The 20,045-nt window shown below is 43.9% G+C and overlaps 1 protein-coding gene across 1 annotated transcript in view; it reads left to right on the forward strand.

Moving 5' to 3' along the window:
- The first annotated feature begins 809 nt into the window (after nucleotides 1-809).
- LOC149451977 (uncharacterized) overlaps nucleotides 810-20,045 on the forward strand; it is a 31,621-nt gene continuing 12,385 nt past the window's right edge. Inside the window, 7 exon segments of the mRNA XM_089689925.1 lie at nucleotides 810-1,334; nucleotides 8,260-8,501; nucleotides 10,895-11,055; nucleotides 11,057-11,102; nucleotides 14,102-14,151; nucleotides 14,908-15,259; nucleotides 16,656-16,886. Of these exon segments, the coding sequence (XP_089546051.1) occupies nucleotides 1,087-1,334; nucleotides 8,260-8,501; nucleotides 10,895-11,055; nucleotides 11,057-11,102; nucleotides 14,102-14,151; nucleotides 14,908-15,259; nucleotides 16,656-16,886 (1,330 nt within the window). The 5' untranslated portion in view covers nucleotides 810-1,086.

The following is a 20,045-nucleotide window of genomic DNA, read 5'->3' on the forward strand; positions in this document are numbered from 1 at the left end:
AGGATCCAGGGAAGCAAATATACACAAGGAATGAGCATATGGACACGAATGTCTTTTGTTTTATATGCGTAACAAGGACCTATCAAAGTCTTTTGGAAGATACGATTCGATCCAAGGAGCCCAGATTTTCTCAAATTTGTGGGATTTATCGTGAAGGATCGCAGCACATTTTTCATTGGACATATAACACATCATCTTATTTTTGACTTTGGTGGAAGTTGTTATAGAGGACCACCAAGCCTTTTCCAGAGTCTGGCTGCAGTGAATAGGAATGGACTGATTTTTGGTGCAATTGGGTGCAGTTGGGAGGTTTTAAATTCAATAAATCTTCTTTTGGATTTTTTTGCATTCTTTTACCTATTAAAGTATGTTTTATTCTATAAATATCTGTGCAAAATTGTTTCCCACCAAATATGTATGAGGGTTCCTTTTGCTTGGCACCCCTGAAGCATTTGTCAGATATCGAAGGTTTAGACCTGGCTAGGCGTTGGGGCACCATATACCAACACATTAGTAGCTTAGAATTAGATCCAGTTGCAGAAATATTAATGGAGCAATGTGCAGTGGCGTGCCATATATGATGCCAGTCTGGATATTCAAAAGAGAGAATATTTATTGTATCATGCATTTGTTCCTTTTAAACTCTTTTGACGTTCATCCATGAAATATCAGAGACATGTTTATGGAATGTAGCTGTCCCTATCAATAAGGAAATAAGATAACATGTTAGCTGCAGAAAGTGTTATCTGTTTGTAGCGTCACCTTTGTATCAGAGCTCCACCTTCCCACTCTATAGACCTTGCACAGAATATAATCTGTGTGACAACCTTTACAGTGACAGAGTGACTCAATCTCTGCCCTAGATGTGTCTTCCTGGAGGACAAAGCCTAACATTGAAATGATCCTATAAAACGAGAGCCCAGGATTTACCCAACTGGTGCTGATGATATCCTCTAGGACCTTCTACACAGAGAGACCAAATCAGACAGAATGTCAGAGAAAAATCTCAGGATCTCTAAAGAAGTACACAAGTCACTTTAAAATTCAGAAAGACTTCTGTTTGAAAAGTCTCAGTGGTAGATTTTAATGGCGTCACTAGGAAAAGCCAAGATGGAAGGTTCTCAGGGTGAAGAGACACCAAAAGCAAAAGGGGTCAAAGGAGACAAGGGAGCTCATAAGAAAAAAGACAAACATCCCAAGTCTGCCAAAAATGATCAAAAGGTGACATCTCCACCCAAACCTGAGGAACTGAAAGGAAGCAAGACCCCTGAATTACAGGAGACAGGAGGTGAAGGAACATTACAAGAACATACAAGGCCAGACAAGACACAAAGGTCAGCAACTAAGTTTATCTTTCACCCTTATCTGTGGTTTTCCCCTTCTTGATAATGATGATAATAGTAATGCTTGTTATCTTGTCTCTGATAACACATTCCTCTTAAGCAGGCCATATACGGGTCGAAAACCGTCCGTTTAAAAAACAAACAAAAAAAAAAACTAAAAATCGGTCGTTCGATAGATCGGCCGACGGTACCACCAATTGATCGATTTTCGTCCCGTCTACGGCCGGCATTTAACCCCATAATTACTTCTGTCCCTTTCAGAGAGCGCCGCTATTATATTTTGCATGAAAGTCTTGCAGTTGCAACAATGTATCCATTTGTATCCATTTCGGATACAGATGTTTTTATTCAGATACAAATGGATACATTTGTTGCAACCGCAAGACTTTTTCATATAAAATATAATAGCAGACTGGAATTCTTCTTCTTCTTTTTCTTCTTATTATTTTTCTGCTTCTTCTTTTTCTTCTTCTTTTTCTTCTTCTTTTTCCTTCTCTTTTCTTCTTCTTTTTCTTCCTCTTCTTTTTCTTCTTCCTCTTCTTTTTCTTCTTCCTCTTCTTTCTTCTTCTTCTTCCTCTTCTTTCTTCTTTTTCCTCTTCTTCTTCCTCTTACTCTTCTTCTTCTTCTTCTTCTTTTTCTTCTTCTTCTTGCAGGTCACGGCTCATGTGCAGATTTTTTATTAGTAAAACTATTGGCCGATTTGCCCATCATTGCCGTGAAAATCGGCCGATCATGAAAATCGGCCGCAAATTTTCCAGCATGCCCGATAAAAAAAAATGTGCAAAAAGCCCGAAAAACAGCCGATCAATTTACCCCCTAATGGTGCGAAAATCTGCCGATTTTTTTTCTGGCCAATTTTCGACCCGTCTATGGCCCCCATTACTCACATTTGTTATTGTTACTTTATATAACTGCCTAATAGGACAATTTTGTAGTCGTGGTGCCAAATCCCTAATTACAAATGAAGTATCCCATAGAAACTCTTTGGTCTTGAAGGTACCAAAAATTCATCACGTATAGACATCTCTAAATCTACAGACTCTTATTTCTGTTCAAATAAAAACATTTTTAAAATAAATAGCAATCTCCCCCAAAATAATGGAGTTGAAGTCAGAGGATGCGCTCATTTCAATAAAAATGACTGGAAAGAATTCTTAGTCAAATGGCAGATATTATGTTTGCCTTCATTCAGGCACTGGTAGGTGGTGGCACTCGATGCTCATTGTGGTGGTTGCAGGTGACCATGCGTACGGTGGTGCTTTGATCCCAGGTAGTGATATGGAAGATGGAAGTGACCCTAAAAAGAATGGAGAAGAGGTCAGCAGAGGTGCCCCTGGAGGGTTCCAAGTCACAGCAGATCACCAAAATCCTTGCCTCCTTAAGGCGTTCCTACATCGATCCTGATGAAGGTGCCACAAAACACCTTGATGGCATATAATATCCTGATCTGACCAATAAATACCTTTTGACCAAGAATACTTTCCAGTTCTTTTGTCTACACAGAGGTCTCTGCTGACCTCATCTGCATTATTTTTGGAGAGATTTGGGGAGTGCTCTATAGAAGACAGAAATAACCCCAAAAATAATGGTGTTTATGTCAGCAGAGGCACCCATGTTGACAAAAATGACTGGAAAAAATTCTTGGTCAAAAGATATGTATTATGACTGCCTTCAAACAGGCAATTGTAGGTGCTTGCACTCAGTCCAGGGGTGGACTGACCATTTGGAAATTCGGGCACTGCTCGAGGGCCCGGAGTCAGTAGGGGGTCCCATGAGATGTCCCTGGTACCTTTTTCATAGGCTTTTTTGAGTTTGGGCAAGGACATTGGGGCTCCATGATCCCCTATTGCCTGGGGGCCCCGTCAGTTGTCAGTCCTCCCCTGACTCGGTCATTGGGGGATTCCAGGTGATCATGCATTCGGTAATGCTTTGATCCCAGGAAGTGAAATGGAAGATGGAAGTCACCCCAAAAAGAATGGTGACTAATCAGCAGAGGTGCCCCTGGAGTGTTCCAAGCCTCAGCACAGCACCAAAATCCCCTAAAGTGTTCCTACACTGATCCTAAATTGCCACAAAACACCTTGATGGCATATAATATCCTGATCTGACCAATAAATACCTTTTGACCAAGAATACTTTCCAGTTCTTTTGTCAACATGGGGGTCCCTGCTGACCTCATCTACATTCTTTTTTAGCAATTCGATCCAGAAAGTGCTATATAGAGGATAGAAATCACCCCAAAAATAATTAAGTTGAGGTCAGCAGCGGCCCCCCTATTGACAAAAATGACTGAAAAGCATTCTTGGTCAAAAGTCTTTTTTTTTTCTGGAAAGCATGAGATCAATTTTTTTTTGTGATCTCATGCTTTCAAGGTCTTATAGATTCCAGATGCCTCCATAAAGAGGACCTGTCATGCTCTATTGCTATCACAAGGGATGGTTACATTTCTTGTGAAAGAAAAAAAAAAAGAGACAGTATAAAAATAGAAATAAAAAATATTAAAATACATTTTTAAAAAAGTTCCTGTCCTGAATGCATACGTAGGTCACACACACATTTGTAAATGGTGAGGTATGCGAGGTATCGTTGCGAACGTAATAGTGAGAGCAATATTTCTAGCTCCAGACCTCCCTTGTAACTGGAAACTGGTAACCTGTAAAAATGTCTAAAGCATCGCCTATGGAGATTTTTCAGTATCATAGTTTATCGGCATTCCACGAGTGTGCGCACTTTAATTTACTTTTAAACCACGACATGTTAGGTATCTCTTTACTCAACGTAATATCATCTTTTATATTTTACCCCCCAAAAATGGGCTATATACTTTGGGGTTTTTTGCAATAAAATTCATTAAAGTGTATTTGTTCCCAAAAAATTGCGTTTGAAAAACCGCTGCGCAAATACCGTGCATTTTATTTATAACTCTCTGCAGGAAATATTGTGACAGTTTGTATCAGATGACAGATTAACAGGAAGATACAACCTTGGATTTATCGCAGGCGGTTTCTGGGGATCGGCAGTTTTCTGTGATTATGGCGGGTAATAAAACTGATCATTAGCTGCTCTGACATTTCGTTCCTCATTCATGGAACAGAATTATCCGTATTTCCTCACTGAGACTCCAGTACTGGGTCATCTCCTGGCATTATGAAAAGAAAACATGAATTACACAGAAATGTTCACGTACACACCATGCAATCTGATGTATCCTATACATATAGCTCCATACCAGGGGCAGACTAACAACTCATGGGGCCCCTGGGCAATAGGGGATCATGGGGTCCCTGTGTCCTTGCTCACACTCAAAGCACACCCAAAAAAGCCTATAAAAGGTACCAGGGGCATTTCATGGGGCCCCCTACTGACCCCGGGCCCTCGGGCAGTGCCCAAATGCTCGAATGGTCAGTCCTCCCCTGGTCCATACACAAAAGAAGACCCTTGCCGTGACCCCCCCCTTTCCCTAAAACTACTACTCTAAGGGTCAGTTCACACCATAGAAATGCAGTCCAGATGCGTTGCGGATGTGTTTCTGCATGTGCGTTTTGGCACGTTCCGGTGTGTTCTTGTGTTCTTGATGTGTTTTTGACACGTTCCAGTGCGTTTTTGATGCATTAGTTCATTTTCCCCCTCTTTTTCTTCAATCTATATAGGGATGTGCATGTGCATTCCTGTGCATTTTGGTGCGTTCCGGTGCATTTTTTATGCGTTTTACCACGTTCCAGTACAGTTTTGTGCAGGAAAAATGCAGCCTGTTCTACTTTTTTTTCTGCAACCGGAACGCACTGGAACTGCAAGCACTGATGTGAACTATGACACTGACAACCATATCACTGACTTTCTGTGTGTTTTAGATGCAGAAAAAAGCAACTGCATGGAGTGTGAACCGGCCCTGAGTGTTAGATGCAGGGGTGGACTGACCATTCAGGCACTCAGGCACAGCCCGAGGGCCCAGGGTCAGTAGGGGGCCCCATGAGATGCCCCTGGTACCTTTCATAGGCTTTTTTGGGTGTGGTTTGAGTGTGGGTGAGGACACAGGGGCCCCATGATCCCCTATTGTCCGGGGGCCCCATGAGTCGTCAGTCCGCCCCTGGTTATATGCTCATTATTTTAGGACTAAAGACCAAAATATTTTTCATATTGGATAGAGTAAGGGAGGGTTGTACCCGTAATGTTTTTTCACCTTTGTCCCATTACCAAAATAGAAAGTGAGAGGAACCCCCCCCCCACAAAGTGAGGGAACTCTGGGGTGTCATCAGAACTAGTGTCCCCATTGGAAGATTTCTCCACTATTCCTGTAAAAGTGACAACCCAAAAGGTTTACTTTCACTTTAAAGCTGGTCACACACTAGTAGAGTTTTGTTTGAAACGTTGTGTTTTTAAGGTCGGTCATTCCTTCATGGGGTCAGAGCGATGTTCATTTTTGACTCATAGGAGCGGGATGGGAAGTTTTTCTTGAACAAACAAAGTGCTAACAGTGTATGCGGTTGTCATGCAGGAAAGTCCATTCATTGCAAAATCAATTGACATTCGTCAAGCCATCGATAGCACTGGGCATTTGTGTACAAATATATATACTGTATATATGCAAATATAAATTCCTAAATAAATATATATATACACTATATGATATATGTATATACAGTGTGTTTTTTTCACCTTTGTCCCATTACCAAAATAGAAAGCAAGCGGAACCCCCCCCACGAGTGTCACCAGAACTAGTAGAAATATATATATATATACTGTATATGCACTGCTCCAAAAAAAAATGAAAGGTAGACTTTGTAATCCGAGTCGCATCAAGTCCATGAACCTCCTGGGATATTGATCTGGTCAGGTAAGTAGCAGAGGGGGTTGTTCATCAGTTTCAGCTGCTTTGGTGTTAATGAAATAACAACAGGTGCACTAGATGGCCAACAATGAGACGATCCCCAAAACAGGAATGGTTTTACAGGTGGAGGCCATTGATATTTTTTTCCTTACTCATCTTTTCTGACTGTTTTTCACTGGTTTTGCATTTGGCTAGGGTCAGTGTCACTACTGGTAGCATGAAGCCATACCTGGACCCTACAGAGGTTGTACAGGCAGACCAACTCCTCCAGGATGTCACATCAATATGTGCCATTGCCAAAAGGTTTGCTGTGTCTCCCAGGTCAGTCTCAAGAGCATGGAGGAGATTCCAGGAGACAGGCAGTTCCACTAGGAGAGCTGGACAGGGCCATAGAAGGTCCTTAGCCCATCAGCAGGACAGATATCTGCTCCTTTGTGCAAGGAGGCTCAGGATGAGCCCTGCCAGAGCCCTACAAAATGACCTCCAGCAGGCCACTGGTGTGAATGTCTCTGACCAAACAATCAGAAACAGACTTCATGAGGGTGGCCTGAGGGCCCGACACCCTCTAGTGGGCCCTGTGCTCACTGCTCGGCACCATAGAGCTGGATAGGCATTTGCCATTGAACCCCAGAATTGGCAGGTCCACCACTGGCACCCTGTGCTTTTCACAGATGAGAGCAGGTTCACCCTGAGCACATGTGACAGATGTGAAAAGGTCTGGAGAAGCCGTGGAGAATGTTCTGCTGCCTGTAACATGGTTCAGCATGACCGATATGGTGGTGGGTCAGTGATGGTCTGGGGAGGCATATCCATGGAGGGACACACAGACCTCTACAGGCTAGACAATGGCACCCTGACTGCCATTAGGTATGCGGATGAAATCCTTAGACCCATTGTCAGACCCTACGCTGGTGCAGTGGGTCCTGGGTTCCTCCTGGTGCACAACAATGTGGCAAGAGTATGCAGGCAGTTCCTGGAGGATGAAGGAATTGATACCATTGAATGGCCCCCACGCTCACCTGACCTAAATCCAATAGAACACTTTTGGGATATCATGTTTCGGTCCATCTAACACCATCAGTGATGTCCTGGTCCAGATCTGGGAGGAAATCCCCCAGGACACCATCCGTGGTCTCATTAGGACGCTCCCCCGATGTTGTCAGGCATGCATACAAGCACGTGGGGGCCACACAGACTACTGAGGACCATTCTGAGTTGCTGCAATGAAATTTCAGCCAAATGGACTCGCCTGCTGCATCATTTTTTCACTTTGATTTTCGGGGTGTCTTTGAATTCAGTCCTCTGTAGGTCGATCATTTTCATTTCCATCAAACGATGGGGCGTCCTTACGTTCCTCACACATCACCCCGTCCATGTCAGTATAGAGATCCAGCAGGAGATTTGTCCCCATTGAGATCTGATGGATTTTCAATGTCTTCCTTTCATTTTTTTGAGCCGTGTGTATATACTGTATATATAAATCCCAAACAGGGAAACAGACTGCTAAAAAAATTGACAATGGCCCTAGTCCCTCTTTTCTGCAAAAAAATTAAAAAAATAAAACGTTACCTTTAGTTATGATGAGTCCCAGGAACTACAGGAAGATGTCGCATTACTGTCCTGTCCTGGTGCTCCAGCGCGGTCCTCGTCTCCCTGAAGCTCTGGTCTGTGGGTGGCTCCTCAGTGTCATCATGTACAATGCAGGACCACTAACCCTGCTTTGTACATGGAGAGGGCGAGTGTGTGACCGGGCCAGGAGCTGCCTAGAGAGGAGGTAGAGGAGGCCGGGGACCGGTCTCACCACTACAAGGGGCCTGCAGGAGGGAGGGAAAAGGTAAGTAGTACAGCTTCCTCTTTAACCCCCTGGACTTGACAAGCACTTATCCCTTGTGGTGGGGGTGGGGTTGGTTGGGTTGGTGGGGGGGTGAAGTCGCACTATAAGGGTATTTTTTTTTGGGGGGGGGCCCAGAGTTGGACCTTAATTTAATGCAAGGACCCACTGGATACATGTGTTATCCCCTTCCCACCACTCAGTCCTGCTCACCAGAACCGTCCCGATGACCGAGCCACACGTTTTATCTCCTTCAGTTGCAGAGCTCTGATCCTGTCCTGGGAAGTGAGCCGCAATCCCATCGACATGACCGACCTTCTGAAGGACGATGACAACATCGGCCATTGCTCATATATCGCCCTTTCACCACCCACGAAGGATGTGGACTGGACATTGCCCGTGGACCAATCCTCCATTGTCATCTTCTACACCTCCCCCACATCAGAGAAACCGCTGTATGAGATGGAGCGCTACCTGGAATACTGCGTGGGCAAAAAAGGTGACACCATAGTTCTCCTGAACTCACAAAATGAGCATTGTTATAGGGACAGTCTACCTCCTGAAAAAACAGCAGCTCTCTTCCTGGTAGGTGAGGGTGCCTAGGCACACCTGCGTCTACAGACTCATGGCTGTGCGTCTGCAGTGTGAAATCTAAGGCACTGCTGACTGCTAGTCTCAGGAGATTTGGGGGGAGGTTTGATGATGTCATTTTTGTGCTGCTCACTGATCTCCTTGCTGGAGGCTCTGACATGAGGAAGTAAAACCCTGCCTCTTCCAAGATGGCCGCCTCCACAGAAAGACATAGCAGTGGGGATAAAATCAGACACAGGGAGACCTCAGGCAATAAAGGTGACAAGTCCTTTGTTCTCTGCCCATTATTTTAACACATCTTTCAGAATTTAGTTCCTCTTAAGATATCCAACACTGTTGCTTTATTTACAGCTTACTCATCCAGCACTGCTTCCTCCTCCACTATCTGACACTGTCACCTTATATACAGATTACTCATCCAGCACTGCTTCCTCCTCCACTATCTGACACACTGTCACCTTATATACAGCTTACTGAACCAGCAGTGCTTCCTCCTCCACTATCTGACACACTGTCACTGTATATACAGATTACTGATCCAGCACTGCTTCCTCCTCCACTATCTGACACATTGTCTCCTTATATACAGATTACTCATCCAGCACTGCTTCCTCCTCCACTATCTGACACACTGTCACCTTATATACAGATTACTGATCCAGCACTGCTTCCTCCTCCACTATCTGACATGACACACACCGTCACCTTATATACAGTTTACTCATCCAGCACTGCTTCCTCCTCCACTATCTGACACACTGTCACCTTATATACAGATTACTGATCCAGCACTGCTTCCTCCTCCACTATATGACAAGACACACAGGGGGAAATTTAATAAAACCAGATCACTCAGAATCTGGTGCAGCTGGGCATGGCAGCCAATCAGCTTGTCCAATTAAGCTTTGACAATAAAACCTGGAAGCTGATTGGTTACTATGCAGAGCTGCACCGGATTATGAGTCCTCCAGTTTTAGTAAATCTCCCCCACACCAGGGGCGGACTGACCATTCGAGCACTCGGGCACTGCCCGAGGGCCTGGGGTCAGTAGGGGGCCCATGAGATGCCCCTGGTACCTTTCATTGGCTTTTTCATAGGCTTTTTTGAGTTTGGGCGAGGACATGGGGCCCATGATCCCCTATTGCCCGGTGGCCACATGGGTTGTCAGTCCGCCCCTGCCCCTCACTGTCATTTTATATACTGATTTATGCGTAGGGTTAAACATGCAGATTAGTGGTCTACTTTTTTGGGGGGGAGACAGAATATTTATTGACAAATGATACTCATACATCTTCGCGAGGGGGGGGTGCAATACAGCAAGTTTTCCCTGGGCTCTAGATGACTTTGTCCCGGCACTGATACAGATTAATGATCTAGCACGGCTTTCTCCTCTATCAGCTAGCAGACACAATGGTAGAGATTTACTAAAACTGGAGCTCTCAGAATCTGGTGCAGCTGTGCATGGCAGCCAATCAGCTTCTAGCTCCAGCTTGTCCAATTATGCTTTGGCAATAAAACCTGGAAGCTGATTTTTTTCTATACAGAGCTGCTCCAGTTTAGCAGAGATTTGAACAATGTATGGGCAGGCTGATTGTACTCAGGGTGATGGATCGATCAACTTGGGAACAACCAGCCTGTGGAGTTTTTCATGAGATTGTCGCCAGAGTATATAGCCGCTAGTAATTTATAACTGTGTGTTCTTCCCGCAATCCCCCCCCCCCCCCACACACACACACACACATTAACTCCTCAGGAGGGATTCCCCCACTGGCAGTGTTGATGGGGGAATTGAACATTTTTCTTTCCTGCAACCTGCGGTTGCAAGAAAGAATATTGCATCATCTATCGCTGGCTTAAGTTGATGTAAATTTGATGTTGTTAGTTGATGTACGTTTGATGTTGTTAGTTGTTGTTAGTTGATGTACATTTGTTGTTGTTAGTTGTTGTTAGTTGATGTACATTTGTTGTTGTTAGTTGATGTACGTTTGATGTTGTTAGTTGTTGTTAGTTGATGTACATTTGTTGTTGTTAGTTGATGTACATTTGTTGTTGTTAGTTGATGTACGTTTGAAGTTGTTAGTTGATGTACGTTTGATGTTGTTAGTTGATGTACATTTGATGTTGTTAGTTGATGTACATTTGATGTTGTTAGTTGATGTACGTTTGAAGTTGTTAGTTGATGTACATTTGTTGTTGTTTGTTGTTGTTAGTTGATGTACATTTGTTGTTAGTTGATGTATGTTTGATGTTGTTAGTTGATGTACATTTGTTGTTAGTTGATGTACATTTGATGTTGTTTAGGATCTGATAAAGTGATTGTGGTGATTGGTGACTCAGAAAAGTTGGATAAGAAGTGGATATCTCTGTGGGAGAAGAACCCATTTGCATACAATATCAAACCAATCCTTATCACAGGGGCAGACCTGGACTGGATCACCAGAAGAGAGATTCTTCAGGAAATGCAAAAAAAAACTAGAGAATCTTAAAATGTCCCTACTGGTTCATACAGGTGAGTAGACGGCGTGGGAGTGCTTGTTCTGACCACGTACGTGGCTTAGGAATGTGTAAGATCTTGGATATACCAATACATAAATGAGGGCAACTTCTCTGCAGGGCTGGTGCTAGACTACATAGGCAAGACCAGCTACTTGCGCCCCCCCCCCCAAAAAAGTAAAAAAATAATAAAAAGTGAAAACAGTAGAAAATATTAAATCAATAAAATATGAAACAGCGAAAGTTCTTTTAATTTTCAAACTAAGTGTCATAAGATGCCACCAGCACCAATATTAAAGTCAAAATCAGCATCACGGACGGACTGTATCTGTGTCTGGCAGTGGCAGGGTGACAGTGGCAGTGAGGGGAGGATGATGGATCCACACTGACAGATCCCAGGCTGGAGTTCCCCAGGCAATGAGGGAGGTAAAACGCTGTGACAGCAGGCAGCCTAGCCCCCAGACACAGAGAACACCTGAACTGAGGGATCCCACACAGTGACAGATCCAACACAACACACCACCACCAACACTGACACAGGTCAGCAGGCCCAGCAGGCACTAGAAGAGCAGGCTGTAGGATTGTGATGATGTCACTCACTGACACATTGCACATGTGATGGCCAGCCGGTCGGGTCACACTCACACAGACATGAGCCATCAGAGCCAGACATTGCCCTCCTCCGCAGGCACAGCTCTGCCTCCGCTCATGAATGGGGAGAGAAGGGCTGGAACTCCACATTGATCAGTAGCAACATCCAGCCGGCTTGCAGTAAGGGACAAAGTCTGAGAGGAGCACTGGAAGGAATGGCAGCTCAGCTGCTACACTGGCCCCAGACACCAGGCATCTTCCTCTGTCCTTTCTTCCTCCCCTCTGCCGCCCCTCCCCTCAGCTGGAGAATCATTCATGATGTGGCGGCATTCCACACAGAGAGAGTCCCAGCCTGTGCTATGCCCAGGTGGCCCTAGGTAGCAGTGTACCCTAGGTTGCCTCCTAGTTTGACTAGTGGAAGCACTGACCCTGCCTCTCTAAAGGATATGTTGAAGGCAATCTAGAAGAAGACTGCAACTATGGCCAGATAATTCTATTTTGGGGATAAGTCAACTTTTTTTCATACCTCCCATTTCATCTTCTATTAGATCCTTCAATTTACTTCTCATTTTTCTAGATAGAAATGTATTTTACAGTTCCACTAGATTTTAAAGGACAACCAAATTTGCAAGTCCAACCACCATCAATGCTGCAATTGCTAGAATGCTGCAGAACACTTTATTAACTTGCAAGCAGGGTTCACCACTCCACCAGTGGAGATCTAACTGGTCCTAACTGTACTAGGTGTCTGAGGACCAACAATATCATACGGGTTTCTTAATATGATGAAAGGTCTATCAGGGAGAGACAGTTGTTGGTAGGTTCCTCAAATACAATGTTCCATTTTTTTTAAACAGTGCAGTACAGTTGGCACTTTATCCAACATATTCCCATCTCTTCCATTTGTGTATAGCATAAGGGTTGTTCTTGTTTTTTCAGTGATCTTTTTCTGGCATCCTTTTTTTGTTTTATAGGCCATTTATAGGCCATCTGTAAAGGTTTTCATTTATCCCAAGTCATAGCCAATTGCAGGTAGTCACATTCAGCTGCACTTATTCTCTTTTGTTGAAGACATTTTGCTGCTCATCCAACCGGGAACCAAAAAAGCTGATTGGATAAGCAGTGTGAAACATCTTAGCAACTGAACATATCCAGTTGAATATGACTAACTACTAACTATCTATAAAATGTTTATTGCTAAACAGTATTGCAATATATTTGTCCTTGTTCCTATTGTTTTATCTTCTCGAATGGCAGAGTCTCTTTCCACATTGGATGATAAGGATTGTGAGTATCTATACAAGAGTTATGGTCAATATGTTTAAATTGTGTCCAGGGAATAGCCCTTTAGGATTGAGTGATAAGAACCAAATCCATAAAAAATGGATGTGAGCTAAGAACATACATAAACCTAAAACCAATCAGACAGATAATATTGTACACCCCTTGGTTTTTCATAGTCAATATATACACTTCTATCTCCATGTATTTTGGAAAGTCTAGAGTGCGTTCTGAATTATTATTATTTCTATGTCTGGCCTATTGTCTATTGTCATTATCAGGGTACGGCGATGGGGTCCAGGTTCACCCCAAGCTATGCTTATTTTAGGAGATACTGTGAATAATTATAAGACACCTTGCTCTCTAGCTTCCTCATCACCTCCTCCCACACTTGCCTCCAGGACTTGCCTCTCCCATCCTCTGGAACTCCCTAACACAGTATGTACAGTCAGCCCCACCCTGTCTGCCTTTAGGCGATCTTTGAAAACTCACTTATTTAGAGAAGCCTACCCCACCCCCACCTAAGAATTGTACTTGAGCCACCTCCATCAGAACATCGCCTACAGCTATCACCTTTTGTACCACCACCCCCTTCCTTTAGATTGTAAGCTGCACGAGCTGGGCCCTCCTATTCCTTCTGTACTGAAATGTATTGTAATTGTACTGTCTCCCTTATATTGTAAAGCGCTGAGCAAACTGTTGGCGCTATATAAATCCTGTATTATAACAATAACCTGGTCCAGTAACACTTATGGGGTGATCAAGGTTCTGTTTGAAAGGTTAACTGATATTTTTTACTTGCAATGTGTCAGAATACTTATTTTTCAGCTGGACCACATTGTACCGACGTACAGAAGTGTTTTAGAAAGATAAAGATATGACATGGGGAAAAGGCAAACAAGGAGATCCTTGTAAATTATTTTTTTGACCCTTCAGCCATAGAGATCTCTGCTGGTATGGTCAGGGGGTCACAGACAAGAAAAGTGTGGCTAAAACATGGACATACTGTGCAGCAAAGACTTCAACTCATAAACCCTGAACCTTGTACATGATATTATTTTCATTGTATGTGTGATAGATAAGTATAGAATTTTGAACATGTATATGGGACCATCAATTTGCACCACTTTTCTTTGATCACAGGTCATGAAAAGAATCCAGAGGGCAGTAGGGAGCAAAGCACAACAGGAAGTGTAAGTCCCACAAACAGCACATTATTTGATCAATTAAACTGATTATTAAAATTGTTTCTTTTTCTACCTCATACTGCATTCATGGATCATATGTGATTCCGAATTAACAAATGCATAATGCATATAGGTCTACAGAGCTGCTATTAGGATATGTGTGCTCTGTCTGGTGTATATTTTACTGCTTATAGAAATGGTAATTAATTATAGCTTCCCATTATTGCATTTCCCCCTCTAAATGCTGCACTGCTGTTGTAACACAAGAGTGGAGATAAACCTAGCAAAATGTCTAACTGCATATCAGTTTTTTTTACATCCAGTTGGGCTTTCATGATTCAGATAACTTAGCAGAGCATGTCTTTCCCTTTATCCCTCACTTCAATAGTTTAGACCAGCCTTTCTCAACCTTTTCAACACAAGGGAACCTGTGAAATATCTTCCCAGTTTCAGGGAACCCCTGCTAGAAATGACTATATCTACAACTCATGATACATTCGTGTGAAGGTCAATAGGAAGAATGCTCCATACACGTGTGGTCGTTGGAAAGAATTACCCCCTTACAGATAGCTAAACAGATCAACAGTGTCAGCAGGATGTTATCAAAAATTGCTTATTGATCAAGGATCCCCTATCAACCTAATCAGGAATTATAAGGTTCTAGGGAACCCTGGTTGAGAAACCTTGGTTTAGAAGAACCTAAATTAGACCTTGCCTGCATCTCATTGATTTTATTATCTACCTTTTATTTTGACATTACAGCAGACCTCACAAACACCAGATTCACAAGAATATGAAACTATAATAAATAAAAACCATGAATCCCTCCATGAAGAAAAAGCAGGAACCGATCTTACGACCTATGAGGAGTTAAATCCAACTGTTGGCTTCTTTTCCTGGTCCACTAAGACGGACAGTGACTGGCTGCAGAGACTTCTATCCTCCCAGTACTTCCAGATCTCCATTATAAATACTGATGTACCAAACACTGAATGTGAGAAAGTTACAGAAATGATCCTCTCCGCTCCCGCACTCATTCTCTACTTCACTGAGGATACCTTCAGGACTTTTTCTTCTCAGCCAGACACAAAAGTGAAGATCCATCTTATTCCTGGTAAGAGGGATCTTTCTACATTATATTTTGGTGTTCTATAATATATAACATTTTAACTGAAGTGTTTTTTACCTAAATGAAGGAGCATACAGAGCTATTGGGAGATATTGAGGATTCAGGGATTTAAGCGGGTGATGCTTTAGAAAAAAAGAACAGATATTTAAGTCACTGGAAAATGTTGGTAGAGAAGTATTATTTACTGAGGGTTGAGGGAGCTTTGTTTTAGTCAATGGGCCTGAGTATTTCAGTTACTGAGGGGTGCAGGGAGAGGTGTCTCAGTAACAAGTAGCTGGAGGAGGGCATGGTCCTTAGGACAGAGAAGGAAGTGTTTCAGTGATGGGGGGCTGGAGGTGATGATGTCTTAGTCACTTGGGATGGTGGATGAGGTGTTTCAGTCCTTGGGAGCTGGAAAGGGATGTGGTTCAGTCACTGTGTTTTGGACAGGGGTAGGTTTCAGTTACTTTGGATGAAGATAGAAGTGTTTCCATCACTGGTGACTGGATGAGTGGTCTTTCTGTCACTGAGGCTGGTGAGGTAAATGTTTTAGTCATTGGAGGCAGGAAAAGGATAGGGTTCAGTCACTAGGGAAAGGTAAAGGCATGTTTCAGTCACAGGGGGCTGAAAGGTGACTTGGCTTAGTAACTGGGGGCTGGAAAGGGTGCTCTTCCAACCTTATGGTAACAGTATGATGAAGGCCCTTTCTGACTCTGCCCACAAAGCCAGATCCATAGAGACATGGATGACCAGTTTGGTGTGGAGGAGCTTGAGTGTCCTGCACAGAGCCCTGACCTCAACCCTACTGAACACCTTTGGGATAAAGTGGAACACAGATTTAGAGCCAGGTCATCCATCATCAGTACTTGACCTCACAAATGTTCTTTTGGATGACAAGGATTCTAGCCTTCCCTTGTGTTTCCAGACTCAGGCTTGGAAACATCCTTTTCAGTTCCACCATGACATCACAAAGCCAGATCCATAAAGATATGGTTTGACCAGTTTGTTGGGCCAGTTGTGAGGCAGATCCTCTCATCCAATATCAGTACCTGACTTCACACTTGAGCACAAATTCCCACAGACACCCTCCAAAATGAATGCTATGGTTTTGGAATTGTAAGTTCAATAGGCTTATGGTCAGATATCCTCAAATTCCTTGGCCTTACAAAGAAGAGGAAAAACCAAAAAGAAGTGAGGGATGGACAAAGGTTGTGCCTAAGGAGACTGGTAAAAACAAAAAGAAGGCCTCATCGGATTGGTCATTACTACCTCCATTCCAAGGGTGTTGTATGAAAGGGGGATCCTGAAATGAAGCCCTCTAAGAGAAAAGTCTAAGACTGCTAAAGTGCAATTTATTTTCTAAGAATGTGTAATAATAGAATTACAACTGTATCTGATACAGATAAGAAGAAGATGATTGTGGTGGTTGATGACCTGGATGGGAAGAGCTCAGAGAAAGGAATTAGAGAACTCTATAAAAAGTCCAGTCTGGGGAACCGGCCCTCAGACTTGCTCTTTTTCAGCAAAGAAGAGAAAGAGACAAATTATTTGACGCATCTCAAACGGGATGAACTAGTCAACAAAGAGGCTGAGAAAAGATGGAACCTTTTCCAAGATTTGATCCATGACCTCGGTAAGAGTTCCCAATTCTGTATATACACAGTTACTTTTCAGGTGTCAGTTTACAGTTCTATGTTATTCTTTCTGTCCAGCCTAGAAAAGTAAGATGTAAGAACATTAATCTGGACCTATACGCTTTGTTCTGCAAATTGCCATAGCATGGCCAGGGTCCTAATAAAAAAATAAAGACATGTATTTCCAGGGTTTTTTTTCTCAGAGAATAGGTGCAGATACTTCTCTCTTCTGAGTTATCTCTTGTTTCCTCCCCTACCCACCTCTGAGCACTGTCCCTTGGTTCTTCCTCCTACCCACCTCAAAGAACAACCCCTTATAGAGAATACACAACAAAGTATCATTTTGTGGTGCTAAGTATTTCATATGGAATTTGTTAATGATAGAAGAAGCGAAATAGATCCCCTGAAGCCTTCAGCAATAGAGCCCTTCAGCAACAATAGATCCATCCAGCTACAATAGACCTCCCCCAGTAACATTAGACCCCCACTGCAACAATACACCCCCCAGCAACAATAGATCCCCAAGCAGCCAACATCAATAGACCATCCAGCAGCTAGCATCAATAGACCATCCAGCAGCCAGCATTAATAGACCCTCCAGCAGCTAGCATCAATAGACCATACAGCATCCACCATCAATAGACCATCCATCAGCTAGCATCAATAGACCCTCCAGCAGCTAGCATCAATAGACCATACAGCATCCACCATCAATAGACCATCCAGCAGCCAGCATCAATAGACCATCCAGCAGCTAGCATCAATAGACCATCCAGCAGCTAGCATCAATAGACCATCCAGCAGCCAGCATCAATAGACCATCCAGCAGCTAGCATCAATAGACCATCCAGCAGCTAGCATCAATAGACCATCCAGCAGCTAGCATCAATAGACCATCCAGCAGCTAGCATCAATAGACCATCCAGCAGCCAGCATCAATAGACCATACAGCAGCTAGCATCAATAGACCATCCAGCAGCTAGCATCAATAGACCCTCCAGCAGCTAGCATCAATAGACCATACAGCATCCACCATCAATAGACCATCCAGCAGCCAGCATCAATAGACCATCCAGCAGCTAGCATCAATAGACCATCCAGCAGCCAGCATCAATAGACCATCCAGCAGCTAGCATCAATAGACCATACAGCATCCACCATCAATAGACCATCCAGCAGCTAGCATCAATAGACCATACAGCATCCACCATCAATAGACCATCCAGCAGCCAGCATCAATAGACCATCCAGCAGCTAGCATCAATAGACCATACAGCATCCACCATCAACAGACCCTCCAGCAGCCAGCATCAATAGACCATCCAGCAGCTAGCATCAACAGACACTCCAGCAGCCAGCATCAATAGACCCTCCAGCAGCCAGCATCAATAGACCATCCAGCAGCTAGCATCAATAGACCCTCCAGCAGCCAGCGTCAAAATACCATCCAGCAGCTAGCATCAATAGACCATCCAGCAGCTAGCATCAACAGACACTCCAGCAGCCAGCATCAATAGACCCTCCAGCAGCCAGCATCAATAGACCATCCAGCAGCTAGCATCAATAGACCCTCCAGCAGCCAGCGTCAAAATACCATCCAGCAGCTAGCATCAATAGACCCTCCAGCAGCTAGCATCAATAGACCCTCCAGCAGCTAGCATCAATAGAACCTCCAGCAGCTAGCATCAATACACCATACAGCATCCACCATCAATAGACCATCTGGCAGCCAGCATCAAAATACCATCCAGCAGCCAGCATCAATAGACCACTCATTCAACAGTAGATCCCACCCAACAACAATTGACCCCACCAGCAACAATAGACCCCCCCCCCCCCACACACACACACACACACACCAAAAATAAATCTTCCAAAAGCCAGCAACAATAGACCCTCCAGCACACCCCAGCACCGCTTGCCACTACATACATTCAGTGCTGGAGGTGCTGGAACTGCGTTCCGCTGTGTTCCTGCTGAAAAAAAAACCCTGTTTAATTTGCAAATATATTCACCTCAAGTTGTTCTAGCAGTGTAGGGGTTTATTGATTAATATTGTCACCCAAGATTTATACAACCTTTACCCAAGATTCACCCATTTTTCACATAAGATTTAATTAGGAAAAAAATGCTAAATGCCAAACCTTAATTGTAAAAAAATAATGGGAAATGAAAATCAACGCACCTCAAATCTGCATGTCAGCGCACTGTGGAAAGTCATGTTTGCTGCATTACACGCTGACAGATTGGCTTTGGTCAGGGGCGGACTGACCATTGAGGCACTCGGGCACTGCCCGAGGGCCCAGGGTCAGTAGGGGGCCCCATGAGAATGCCCCTGGTACCTTTCATAGGCTTTTTTGGGTATGGTTTGAGTGTGGGCGAGGACATAGGGACCCCATGATCCCCTATTGCCCAGGGGCCCCATGAGTTGTCAGTCCGCCCCTGGCTCTAGCATTACTGTAGCTATCAATGCTGCTGAGGGATCTGCAGTACATTACCCCGGATCTGCTGCCTGACTTGAGTCCAGGACCGGGGCAAAGGGTTGGGGCGGGAGGGGCGGCTGGCCTGGGTGCAGTGGTATCATGTGAGGTGGGGGGTGTGCTGCATGGAGGATTCCTACCTTCTAGTGATAGCAGCTTCAGAGTAACAAACATTTGTGCTGGGGGTGAGAGGGATGAGATTATTTTTGCTGGGAGGGTGAGGGAGAAGAGGACTAGTGCTAGAAGGGGGGGGGGGGATTTGTGCTAGGAGGGGGGATGGGAGGGGAGAGGATTTGCACTGGAAGGAAGAAATTCAGGGTGGCAGTGGCATATCATTTATTTTAGAAGGGAGGAGGAAGTGATTTGGGAAGATTTGTGCTAAGAGAGGGACTTGGAGGGGGGGGAGGGGGGATTTGCACAAGGAAGGGAGATTTGAAGGTGGAAGAGGATTTATGTTCAGAGGGAAAATTTGAGGGGTAGAGGGACTGCTTGAGTCCCTGGAATGACTACTTCTGCTTTCATGATATGCCTTCTTGTACCCTAAATGTAAGTACAGTACATTATTATTTTTGGCTGCTGCACTTAGATGCGCCCTCTGATGTGCGTGTAATAAATGTCTGACTCCAGAAAACATGAATGGGAGCGCAGTGTACATAACAAGCAAATACTTTGTTACAT

Source organism: Staurois parvus, unplaced genomic scaffold, assembly GCF_062004578.1.
Source record: "Staurois parvus isolate SC_StPar_1 unplaced genomic scaffold, SC_StPar_1.0 ptg000503l, whole genome shotgun sequence".
NCBI lineage: Eukaryota > Metazoa > Chordata > Amphibia > Anura > Ranidae > Staurois > Staurois parvus.